General features: G+C 42.8%; 1 protein-coding gene across 1 annotated transcript in view; it reads left to right on the forward strand.

Annotated features, from left to right (window-relative positions):
* LOC307163972 (E3 SUMO-protein ligase RanBP2-like) overlaps positions 1-13,411 on the forward strand; it is a 57,998-nt gene that overhangs the window by 5,949 nt on the left and 38,638 nt on the right. The window contains 13 exon segments of the mRNA XM_079880319.1: positions 177-319; positions 3,255-3,450; positions 7,106-7,406; positions 9,267-9,448; positions 9,531-9,712; positions 9,793-9,916; positions 10,281-10,442; positions 10,510-10,647; positions 10,762-10,893; positions 11,098-11,292; positions 11,379-11,462; positions 12,711-12,849; positions 13,284-13,378. Coding sequence (XP_079736445.1) covers positions 177-319; positions 3,255-3,450; positions 7,106-7,406; positions 9,267-9,448; positions 9,531-9,712; positions 9,793-9,916; positions 10,281-10,442; positions 10,510-10,647; positions 10,762-10,893; positions 11,098-11,292; positions 11,379-11,462; positions 12,711-12,849; positions 13,284-13,378 — 2,073 coding nt within the window.

Consider the following 13,411-nt stretch of genomic DNA (forward strand, 5'->3'; position numbering starts at 1 on the left):
TTCATTAATCAAATCCATAAGACTATTCTTCATCTTTTAAAACTTTTTTTGTTTTTTTTTTGGTACAATCTTTATTTGAAGCATCAAGTTACTTTCAATAGGTGTTGTACTCGATTGTAAATACCATCTTTTGACGATGTAATCATGCAGAGAGTGATCAGTCTTCTGTGTTTCAGGAGCATCTCTGCCGGCCGAGCGTGGCGTCAAACGAGCAGGTGTCGCGCAAGTTTCAGAAAGAGCTGCTGTTAGCGCTCTGCAGCCGCGTCCGACTGACGCTGAAGGAGAAGAGCTGCGAGGAGAGCGCTGATGCTCTCTGGAGGTACGGCAACACCAGCCTGTCTGGACACTACCACAACACTTGCTGAAATGAATCATGTCTCATGTAATCAATCAATCAATCAGCGTTTCAACCACATAAAAGGCGTCAATAAAACAGCTGGAGAACAATAATGCCACTGTAAGGGGATAATACAGTTAAAGACCAAAGGACCAGATATGATTCATGAAGACCAGGAGTTAGAAGTGCAGTCAATTTAAAAGAAGGGTCAGAATTATAATAAATTGAAGATTTTTTTTTTTACTGAAGATAGTTTGCAGTTTCATCAGCAGAAGTTCAGCTTCAAGACTCACAGGAGTTTGTAGGCCACCCCGTTTACAGTTACACAGATCACAGCAGTTATACCCTTCACCAAGGTCTACGCTACGTCATCGCTTCAGGTTGAATGATTCTGATTGGATAAGAAATAGATAAACATAGTAATTTTTCACACATATACAGATAGACGGAAGCATATCTCCATTGATTATGCGGCTGATACTCGGACCCTGAAGTTAGGCACGTCGTGACCTTCCGGGGCGCAGATTTGGGTTATTGGGCGCCAGCATGTCCAGAACAACAACTCAGTCCATCTCCAATAATGCCAGTGGTTCCTTAACCTGTAACCAAGAATACTACCACACACACACACACACACACACAGCTTCTTCAAGGTTGGATAATGTCGGGCTTTAACAATAAACAGGAGAGTTTTCTCAAAACATCCATTTAGCATGTTCTTTCTCTCAGTGAGAGGACACTTTAATCTAACACAGTAAAGTAAAGACTTCAACTAAAAAAATGTTCACTTAAACTATTGGTTCCAATGACCCCTGTGACCTATAGCTGTCATGGTGAGCTAGAAGAACAGATAAATGTTTTAACATGTTGAAGACCTTTCTCAAACAAACCGAGTCCATATTTCATCTCTGGAAGCTGGGCTAAATAAGCAAGCACTGTTACTGCATTCAGATATCAAATACTGACATTGAAGCAGCAGTGGATTCCAGAATCACCCCCTTCACCACATTTACCTCAGAAAAGCCATTCAATGACCATAAACACACAGTCAGCTAGAAAAATAACTCTAGAGAGGAGTTGGGGTTAAATATATTCACTACTACACAGGGCTCCGAACCGGTTCAAGAAACAAAAATAAAAAAATGGAAACTAACAAAATTTTAACAGGAACAAACAAAAACAAAATCAATTTTAAACGTTCTGAACAGAAAAGCTTATTTGAAATGACCATTAACTTGATAATAACGTTTATCTTTGTTTAATATTTTAATTTGGCAGTCATCCAATCATGAATTCAAATGCAAATGTGACGTTGACGCATCCAATGTGAGTGAAATGCCCGCGCTCAGTTGTCAAGTCATCCTATGTAATGTGCTGGCATTAGCTGTTTATTATCCGAGGATATTTCTCCATGGCAGGTTATATCCAGCGTGGTGTGCTTTAAAACCAGTGAAAATTGCAGATTGAATGAATGAATGAGGCATTTATATAGTGCGTTCACATGTACTACTGTACACTCAAAGCGCTTTATAATCATATCAGGGAATCTCTCCTGAACCACCACCAGTGTGAGCATCCACTGGGATGATTACAGGTTACTAATTACAGGTTAGTGTAGAACTGCTACTATTCAGGATATTTAAAATAAATGTATGTTTAAATTATTAAACACCTTGTTGTCAAAGTTAGTATTGTGTCTTTATGAATAGTCAGACTCTTGCATTTCGTTATATTATATTTTAAGCTCAAATAGAGTTTTGATGTGTTTCACCAGTGAAAGTCTAATATTTGTGTTTTATCCGTCATTAGAACGGCCGCATCTGAGTTAGATCTGAGTGCCTCGCATTAAGTTTTTATTAACTTACAGGTTACAAAGTTATTGTAGCTATGTAGCTATATATTTGGCAAAAAGCTTGTGTTATAAAAGATGAAGTGCTATGCCCAGGCAAATACCTGACTAAGACACTCTTCACTCCATAAATACATAAAACATTAGCCTTTACACACATCGTGTTTCGAATGAAGAAAACGCTGTACTTATTCATAGAACCAGTTCTTTGTTTTCCCTTGCACTGCAAACAAGCAAAGACAGTCTCCAAAATGCGTGCAGGACATTCACGATTGAGGCGGATTGAGCTTCTGTATGAGGTTTTGCCGACAGGTTTTGAGGATCCACTCGGTTTAGTCACAAGCTCTTTGTATAAAGTTTCATTCAAGCTCTGTTATAAAGTACAGGCAATTTTTTTTTTTTTTACCTTATTAACCAGTACTTTTTCTAATCAAACCGTTTTCGGAAAACTAATGTTACAAAAGGAACGCATGAACAGAAACGTTAAAATAGGGTTAGGTGAACCAATAAAATTTTATACTACATATTCATTATATTTTTACTTAATGTATGCTTGAATAAATCATCATGAAAACAAGTTATGACAGCCACGTTTAAATGTTTATATTTCAACATATCATTAAAGGTTGATATAAAAACTGCCTTAAGGGCAATTTAAATGTTTGGAGTGAACTTGGAGTGTTGATTATTAAATGAATTTGATTAATTTATCATTAAATAAACTTTATTCACTTCAGAGCATCACTAGTTTGTAGCAGTAACAGTGACGCTTGCCTGCACTATCACTACTAGTCTTTCTGTTTTTTGGGGTTTTTGCTCAACAGGTTCTATATGTCAGAAAGAAAATATTTTCCTTAATTTTATTTCTTAATTACAACAAATTAATCAGATTTTTAATTGACAGTAATAAGTTGAATGGTGAATGATGGTGAATGAAGGTGGCAGTTTTCACCCAGACTCATAGATGTCTTTTCTTCAGTGTTAGCCTGCTAGATAACGTCAGTGCTTCAGTCAGCAGACTTCAGGTTCACACGTTCATGAAATGTTCACGCCATGTTTCTGCTGCAGTTTGGACCGTGCGATGCAGTCTCTGAAGAACACGGCCACGAACACTCTGGACGAGCTGTCGGAGGTGTTCACGGAGACGAGGGCTCAGCTGTACCTGTACGCCGGGACGCAGCTGCTGAAGACGGCGCAGGACGGGATGCAGCCGTGGAGGGCTGTGCTGGATTTAGCCGCGCTCTGTTATCTCGTGGCCTATCAGGTATGATGTGCGCTTCCTCAAGGGCTGGGGAAAAAATATTGATTTCTCGATTTCAACCAATTCTCATTTTGAAGAAACGATATGGATTCATAAATACCAAGAATCGATCTTTCAACTACTGATCAGTTGATGAATGAACAAAGCTTTGTAGCACTTCCCATCCAATAAATTACAATAAGCTTTGTTACTTCTGATATGAAACAAAGTCTCCTCTATCAAATTCTGTCCATTTACGAAATTCAAACGATAAATACTGTTTTAGCGCTCTTTAGTGTGTGGTTACAGATGAAACCATCATCTCTTCCTCTTTACTACTAGTTACAGCAACAAATAAACATGAACGAACATCATAAGGAATGTTGAAAGATACAGAACAACTTACTGAAATGGCTGTGCAAATACATCTACTGATGCTACTGGACACATCTTCAGTGATGTTCCTGGAATCATTGGGTGTTTTGGCATCTTTCAGCATCATACACCCTCATCCAGGTGACCCAGCTGTCAGACCCCAGCTTGTGTCCAGTTGGCAAATCTAGCTAAACTGCCCCCATGGATATCCTCTCTGGAGCCATAGCCATCTTGAGGCTTTCTCTGCCGCTTCAGTGGTATTGCGGATGGCTCTTCTTCTCCTCACTCCATCAATGCCATCAGACTGAAGACTCTGGACAGGGATCGGGCTACGAAGCTCCTGCATCCTACCTCTATTGGGAGACACCTTGCTCTCCATCCGGCTTGTCGACACTCGCTGACCAGTCCCTTGTACTTGTAGAGCTTCCTCTCAAAGGCCTCTTCCAGGCGGTCTTTCCAAGGGACTGTAAGCTCCAACAGAACTACTTGTTTGGTGGAATCAGACAAAAGAACAACATCTGGTCTTAAGGTGGTCGTCACAACATGGTTGGGGAACTTGAGTTGCCTCTCCAAGTCCTAGCTGCCAGTCCCATGCAGTGGCCAGGATGCCTGCAGATGATTTTGCAACTGGTCTTGGCTGCTCTCCAGCTCTGACGAAGGCAGTGGCTTGCTTGGAGGGGCGGGAGCGCTTGGCCCACTCGACTCCTATAGCAATGGCTTCAGCGATGGCCTTCAGCACCTGGTCATGCCTCCACCTGTACCTTCCCTCTCCCAGTGCCTTTGTGCAGCAACTCGGAATGTGCTCTTGGGTTCCACGCTTATAGCACAGTGGGCATGCTGGTGACTCCACCTTGCCCCATATGTGAATGTTTGATGAGCTGGGAAGCACATCGTATACCGTCTGGATGAGAAACTTGATCCGCTGTGGCTCTGCCTTCCACAGCTCCGCCCATGTCACCTTCCTCTGGATCGCGCTCTCCCATCGTATCCAGGTACCCTGTTGCCTCATTCCTACTGTCCTGCAGGTTCTCTCCTCCTCGACCACTGCTCTCACCTCCTCCTGGACTAGACGACACTTTTCCTTCCATTTGATGGTGTCTATGTGGGGAGTTGAAAAGGAACCCAGTCCAGCCCTACCTCTTGTTACAACCCCCACCAGCCTTTTGTGATGTAATCTAGCCTCTGCTTGTCGAACAGCTTCCTCAGCCTTCCATTTCCGACCAGTCCTCACTTCAATCCCAGCCGTTGCCACTTGAGTCTTTCTTCATTCTTTCTTTTCTTTATTTATAAAGCATATTTAAAAACAACCCTAGGTTGACCAAAGTGCTGTACATGACAATTTACAAAAGGATAAAAGACAACTACATAACATATTTTAGACTAACAACATCTGTTCAAGAAAATAGGATCTAAGCATAGATTTAAAAACAAAAAAAGATGTTGCTGTTCGGATGGCTACAGGAAGCTTATTCCAGAGTGTTGGACCAGCAATAGAAAAAGCTCGATCACCACAGTGTTTCAATTTAGACCTAGGGATGGACAACATTCCTAAGTGTCCCGATCTAAGTGGGCGCGAAGCGTTGTGTGGATGCACCAACTCAGCAAGATAGACTGGTGCAAGATTATGTAAAGATCCCAAAATAGAGCGAATTGCAATAGTCTAAGCGAGAAGTGATGAATGCATGAATCATTTTCTCAATTTTTTAGAGATAAAAACGATTTGACTTTAGCTAGACGACGAAGATGGAAAAAACACAACTTGACTACCACATTGATCTGCTTATCAAACTTAAGACCAGAATCAAAAAGAAAACCTACAGTTTTTGCACACGAGGTAACCCATTGGGTTAAATAACCAAGTTCATAGGTGCTGGCATTAAAGGCATCACTAGGCTCAAACAGAATCACTTCGGTTTTGTCTTCATTTAATGTCAAGAAATGATTTGTTAACCATAATTTAAGTTCCTGAATACAACCAATCAGAGCTCCCATTGCATGTTTATCATTAGATTTTAAAGGGAGATACAGCTGGGCATCATCAGCATATAAATGAAAAGAAATCCCATATTTATGAAAGATTGAACCCAGGGGCAGCAAATATATCATTAATAAAATCGGCGCAAGAATGGAACCCTGAGGGACACCACAAGTCAAAGGAACAGTAGAGGATGTATGTTGTCCAATACGAACAGAAATCTTACGATCACTTAACTAGGCCCAGAACCATTCAAGAGTGGTACCTGTAAGGCCAATGCAATTTTTTAAACGAGAGATGAGTGTATTATGGTTTACCATATCAAAGGCATTTCCAGCATCAGTAGACAATAGAATGTCATTTGAAACTTTTAGTAGAGCAGATTCAGTACTATGTAATTTTCTGAAACCAGATTGAAAAGTTTCATAAATATGGTTTGTACTAAGAAAGGCCTGTAGATGAAATAACACCACTTTCTCAAAAATTTTGGCCATAAATGGTAGATTAGAGATTGGTCTAAAATGTGCCAAGACAGATGTATCTGAATTTGGGACCTTTAACATTGGAGTAATTGTTGCATGTTTAAGACTATCGGGGACCATACCAGTGCTCAAACTCAAGTTTACAAAGAATAGCACATCTGCACCAACAATATTTACAACTTGCTTAAAAAAGTGATAAGGCATGACATCAAGAGGACAGACAGTGGGTCTTAAATGTGCAATGATATTTTTGCAAATAGGAAGAGTAATAGGATCGAAGGAGGACCAAGTAGCAGGGCCCAAAGAGTGCGATGCTACTTAGATTTTTCGGAAGCCCCAGCCATCTTCTGAGGTGGCTACTGACCTTCCTCTCTAAGGTTTCCACAGTCGAGATTGGCATTTCATAGATGAGTAATGGCCACAGGATCCTGGGAAGAATGCCATGCTGGTTTAGCCAAGCTTTAAACTTCCCTGGAAATCCAGACCAGTCCACTGACTTGAGCCATCTGTCCAGTTCAGTGCAGGTTGACTGGATTGATGCGGAGTCCCTCAGGGTGCTGTCAAACCGCTTGCCTAAGCTCTTGACAGGCTTCTCAGTGATAGTCGGGATTGTTGCACCTGCGACGCTGAACAGGGATTTGTCATCCACCTTTCAATCAATCATGTCTCATCTATCAATCATGTCTCATGTAATCCATCAATCAGTCAATAAAACAGCTTGAGAAAGATGTCATGTAATGTTATATTTACCTCAGAAAAGCCATTAATTGTACAAAAACTTGTTAGTCAGCTTGAAAAATTAACTTAGAACGGCCACTGTACAGTGTTATATCCATGTTTTCCTCAGGCTCCGAGACCCAAAGCCAAGAGTTTGAAAAGTGAACAGGCATCCCATGAGCCATTGGAGCTGCTGGCCTCGGACCGCAAGAGTCAGGCGGGTCACATGCTGTTGAACCTAAGCCGGGACGTGGAGCAGCTGCTGAAGGAGGTGGTGGAGGCGTTCGGGAACCGGAACGGGCCGAGTCTTCTGTTCGACAAGCTCTTCGGCTCACAGGCACACGACCAGCTCTCCTTCATCTACAACGACGAGATACACATTGTCAGCGTACTCACGCCCAGCACTGACGATCTGGCCAAGTGGGACAGCGGTGAGTGTCAGTCCAACTGTATATTCGGTCCGGTGTAGTGCTGCAACCAATCATAAAACTCACCTTTTTTTTGTCACAGATGGGATAATGTTTCAAATCAGCAAAAAAGGGGGGAGATAAACATTGTTGTTTGATTAACATTGACACTTTAAAGGCTTAGTTCACCCAAACATTTTAATTGTCATCCTTTACTCACCCTTATGTCATTCCAAATGAGGTTCATTCTCATGTTAAGCAGCACGTTTGAGCTTCCTTGCGAAAACGAGAATGAACGAGTGCTTCTTGAAGAAGCACATTTAGTGGGTTTGTGGACAAAAGCCCATTCAAATAAATTGCCATTGGACACATAGTCCCCCGAATGGATCGTAGGGTGAATTTGGATCCCGTTGACCTGTTATTTAAAAGAGGATTGGGATGATTCTGCTTACCCCATCCTCCGTGCCCCCCAATTTGCTGATCCCTGAATAGGGGGGTTTTGGACACCTATGGGGTGTCCAACACTCACCTGTTGATCACACTCTCCCATACGCGGGCCCTTTACATGTCCACTTCCTATAATTTTTGGGGATAAAATGTGGTAGTTACTCACAAAACAGCACAATTTGTAAAGGGATGGGGCTCTTAGCTGAAGGCCTCTAGTTCCTACAAACTACTATTTGTCCGTCTCTCTCTACCGGGCACATGGGCGACACTTGGGGTTTGGGCCCTGTCCCACTAACCCACTATTTGTCCTCTTCCCCACTATAGGAACAGAATGGCCCATTGACCCCGATGACCGATCCCCCCCCCCCCCCCACCTCCTGGGACCCCGTCCCCCGTCCCCAGTCCCACAAACCCATTATTTATCCGCTTACCTATTAAGTTTACAAAAATCATGCCTACATGGTCTTAAGGCAAAACATTTTTTTAAGTAGTCTGAACTACTTTTGGAGTTTTGCGGTTCATGGTCGGTCGGGTCGAGGCACAGCATCCACAAAGCCACTTCCACGACCCATCAAACTTGTACTAAAATGTACACCATGGAAATGTCTTGTGCTTCCTTGAAAACCAATGAGGTTCATTATCTGGTGTTACGCAGCACGTTTGAGCTTCAGCAAGAGCCAATGAGGTTCATTCTTGTTTTACGCAGCACGTTTGAGCTTCAGCAAGAACCAGTGATGTTCATTCTCATGTTACGCAGCACGTTTGAGCTTCAGCAAGAACCAATGAGGTTCATTCTCGAGCTTTATGCAGCATGTTTGAGCTTCATTCTCATGTTACGCAGAAGATATCAAGGATGAACGAAAGTTTTATTGGTTTGAAACAACATGAGGGCGAGTAAATGATCACAGAATTGAAGAAATGTTTGGGTGAACTAAACCTTTAAGACAGAATGCACGGATCCAATACAATGATCCACATCTGAATTTCTTTCTCTACTTTTAACATTCAGTTAAGACCGACTGTGTTTGAGGAGCTTGATGGTGTTTTAAGCCCCCAATGGCTCCTTAGAGGCAGCTAACCCTACCATCAACCTTAAACCTACCCATCCCCTCGCTGCCTGGAAGGTGCCGTTGGGGGCATAAAACACCAAACACCGTTTGAGGATAACCGAGGTCTGAAACGTGCCTCTCTTGGGTGTGTGCATAGATTACAGCACGCAAGGGCTGAATTAAGTTCTCTTTCGCGTCTCCTTGTGCTTGAATGTTTAAATTGACAAGATTTACAAAAACACGCAAATGATAAACTTTTGTTCTATGATGGTTAAATTTTGCCATTTTTGGTCATATGCGTGTCGGACCGTGAGGCCTGATCCGTACAGAACTGTGATCCATAACAGCACTAGTGCTGACGGCGGTGTGTGTGTGTGTGTTCACACAGGTGCGGTGCTGCTGCACGCGGGCGATCTTCAGCACCTGGCGTGGCTCGGCCTGCAGTGGGCGCTGATGGAGCAGAGTGTCAGCCTGCAGCGCTGGCTCAAGCAGCTCTTCCCTCGCCTCACACTCGAGACCTCCAAACTAGACACCAACTCACCCGAGTCCATCTGCCTGCTCGACCTGGAGGTGCGTCCACCCCTCCTCATCCTCAAACAGTTACAGCTGAGGTGCTTCATCAGGTCCGCTGTGTATATGTGATGTGTTGCAGGTGTTCTTGTGCGGTGTTGTGTTCAGCAGTCAGACGCAGCTGCAGGAGACGGCACGGATGGCCTCGTGTTCCTCGCCGCATCAGCCCCGGTGTTTGCCTCTGCACATCATCAGGCTCCTGTCCTCCGCCAAGCAGCGCGAGTGGTGGGACGCCGTCTACCGCCTGATCCACAAGAGAGCGCTGTGAGTGACTGCTCTGCTGTGAGTGTGAGGCTGACGCACGGCTCTGTCTGACTGACTGTTTTCTGGTGTGTGTGTGACAGGTCGGGGGCGTCGGCTAAACTGCGGATGCTGGTTCAGCACGGTCTCGGCACACTGCGCGCCGGAGAGAAACACGGCCTTCAGCCGGCGCTGCTCATCCACTGGGCTCAGCATCTCACTGACGTGGTACGTCTGCTCACAACCGTCCTCATGATGCTCCTTCTGAGCCAGGAATTATGGGATGCTCCGCTCTGATGAGTGTTTTTAGGGGGATAATGGTTGATTTCATTTAGGAAATAATGTATTTAAAAGGATTAAAGGGAATAAAGAAAAAGTAACAAAACGGCTAAATAATTTATTGTAAGATAATCCATTGAAACTATTTGCAGAAAATATTTTATTTTAAAATATGCACGTATTCACTCTGAAAAAAGCAGCTCTGCAGAAGTCAATAGTGTCACCATCATTAAAGTAAAGACGTGATAGGAAAGCAAGTTCACTGTCATACTCTGAACACTTCAGTCTTGACGTTGATGTGTGTGTTTGACAGGGGGAACGGGTGAACTCTTACTATGACCAGAAGGACTATGCAGGCCGCAGTGTGCACTACTGGAAAGTTGTGCTTCCCTTGCTTGAAAAAATCAGAAACAAACGCAGCATTCCTGAACCTCTGGAGCCGATGTTCATGCACTTTCAAAGTAGAGACATACAGGTATGTACTCTCTTCCTGCTTCTGTTTCATATGGTGGTTTCGTCTCTAATGGTCTCTTTGTCTTCAGCCTTCTCAAGTGCGAGTATATGAGGAAGAGGCCGCCATAAGCTCTGCCACACTGTTTGACATCGAGGGCAACACCGACATGGCCATCGCAAAGCTGGAGAAGCTCAACAGCATCTCGTCTAACTGGCATCTTGCTAAGGTAACAGCGCTCTCTCTGGACGACAGTCACACTGGCTCAGCTTCAGAAGTGAAGTGATTAACATCGGTGTGTGAATAACCCTGACCTGATGAGTTTGTGGATGCGTGTTGTCAGATCTATCAGAGGCTGTCGGAGGAGGCGGGAAACGGGATGGAGGAGATGCAGGGCAGGTTCACCAACTCCCTCCTGCAGTTCAGGAAATACCTCACAAAGATTTATCAGGCCAGTCCAGAGGACATGGACAAGGTATGTTAAACACCTCTGATGTTCGTGCTGCTCACTTTACTCCAGGGTTCCTCAAATCTGACGCTGGAGGGCCACTGTCCTGCAGAGTTCAGCTCTAGCATTAAACAAACTCACCTGAAGAAGTTAATCAAGGTCTTCAGGATTGCTGGAAAGCTTGAGTTTTGAATGACCTAGTCCTTTAATTCGGTCTCTTTGTGTTTTAAGTTGCCTATATCTATGGAGGATGTGATGGATTTGCTGAACGAGGTCAACCAGCAGCTTTCAGAAGATGACGAGCGGGATGAAGATCAGGTGGACTATCCACTGACGTCCAGCCCTGGTCAGCCCACTGAGCCACATGTGAAGTTCTCCACTCCGTCTCCATCCAAAAGTGCCACATCTCCTTCTAAAAGATCCATGGTATGTCATGGCACTGGTGCTTCTGCAGAAGCTTTGCTTGCTGTTTACATGGTGTTATGGTTCCTGACCCTTGTTTCCTTCTCCAGTTCTCACCTAAAACGACTCCACACTGGGCCGAGGACCAGAAGTCCCTCTTGCAGATGCTGTGCCAGCAGGTCAAGTCCTTGAAGGTCAGTCGCACATCCACCGCTTGTAGCAGAATCAGTCTGTGTTAGTGTTTGCTTTTGCTTTACCTTCAATACTGTGAACATTATTTTGAGGTTTTGTCAAGGAAGCCATTTGACATTGACATTTTAATTTTTCTATACAACTCCAGACAGCAATAAACCCTTGAGCATAAGGTATTCATAGAGCAAGAGTGCGTGGAGACTGGGTAATGCAGTTTGAGCGTGCAAACATTCACTCTGAACAAGAGCTGTTATAATCAAAGCTAACTGCACTCAATCTCTTATTCACCTTGTGAACACTTTAGTAACAAATATACCAGTACATTTGACAGCATGAGTTAAAGCCTTAAAAGGTATAGTTACTTTACTATGGAATGTTTTTTGGTGTTTATCGTCATGTCTTCTATTGAATAATCCATCCTTTCATCACTTACAAACATACCTCTATATCACTGCCATTATTTGCATCGGTGAGTTTCATCTGGAGAAGACATAAACATGGTGCGCCGCTCCACACGTGTTGTTGAATCGGGCGATCTCATGACTGCAGTACCTCTCATGAATGATGTTTGCATTATGTTGCATCTTCGTGCCAGTTACTATTCCCGTTTTACACATTGTGTCATCTTCTGTGGCATCAAATGGTGTGTGATAAAATTTTCAATAATGTTACAGAAATGTGTTTCAGGCTTTCATGACCCTTTCAGCATGTTTGGCCACACATCAGTTGTGGTATGCTATTGATCAGTCATTTCTATATGTGTAACCCTTCCACTAATAACTGTATATTGTCGGAAAGCGCTATAGAAATAAAGCTGACTTGACCAGTAATTTTCGTTGTCTTCTCAAATGTGGAGTACAGGTCTTGAATGCAGTTTTCTGTATGTTAGCGCCACCTTGTGTTCTGTGTATCTGCAGGGCACTAAAGTCAAGTCACCTTTTTTTATATAGCACTTTATACAATACATATTGCTTCAAAGATGCTTTACAGTGATAACTCTGTCCTCCCCATTGTTTACTGTTTCATCTACACTGTCCTATCTAATAAATACTTAAAAGAACAAAAACATAACTTAAAAAAGCTATTACGTTAAAAGTGTTGTTTTAGAAGTTAGTTTTTACGGTACGATTTTTCTAGTGGGTTAATATTCAACCATGTGAAACTGGTCAGCAGCTCTTTGTGAAATTGGTACAGACAAGTTTCAGATTTTAGGGTTTGTAATATCATGTTTTGTTTTCCATCTCACACAGAATGAGGTTCATGACCTGCACCTTAATTCCCCTGAAGCGACAGCATCCTCATATAGGACGTACAGAGATAGTTATCCTGCAGAAGGACTTCAGGATGGATTTCCTGGAGCGCAGGCATTCCATGGTGCTCCTCTTACTGGTCAGTTCAATGAGTTGCTTCATTCCCAAATCTGCCGTCTTTTAAATTTGTGTATACCAGTGGTTCTCAATGTGTGCCTCCCCAACACATCTCAAATCTGGTTCACTTTCAACATTAAAATATATCAACAATCTCACAGCAATAGACATGCGAACCAATGAGGTTTGTGCAGTTTTTTCCAATGTGCTTATTCAACCAAATAAGAGCAGAATAAAAGAAAAATATAAAGCTGGGAAAAAAATGCACAGCAGTTTTTCAACCAAAAAAATTATATTGTTGGCTTTTTTGGTTTAATGTAAAGATTTAATAATGTAAACAATTTTTCATTTTTTGCTTCTAAATGGGGGGAATCACCAAAAAAAAAAAAAAAATGAAAACCACTTGCGTATACAATATTTAACACATAATTAAAACCCATTCCTTTTTTTTCTCAGGGGCCACTACAGGTCCCTTTGCGTACTACAACAAGTCTCCAGCATGTAATTCACAGTATCTTCTACGCCCTGCTGCAAATGTTACACCAACAAAGGTAGTAGAGTGATTTTCATGTAAATGCAATATA

This window comes from Squalius cephalus, assembly GCF_949319135.1.
Source record: "Squalius cephalus genome assembly, chromosome: 9".
Lineage (NCBI taxonomy): Eukaryota > Metazoa > Chordata > Actinopteri > Cypriniformes > Leuciscidae > Squalius > Squalius cephalus.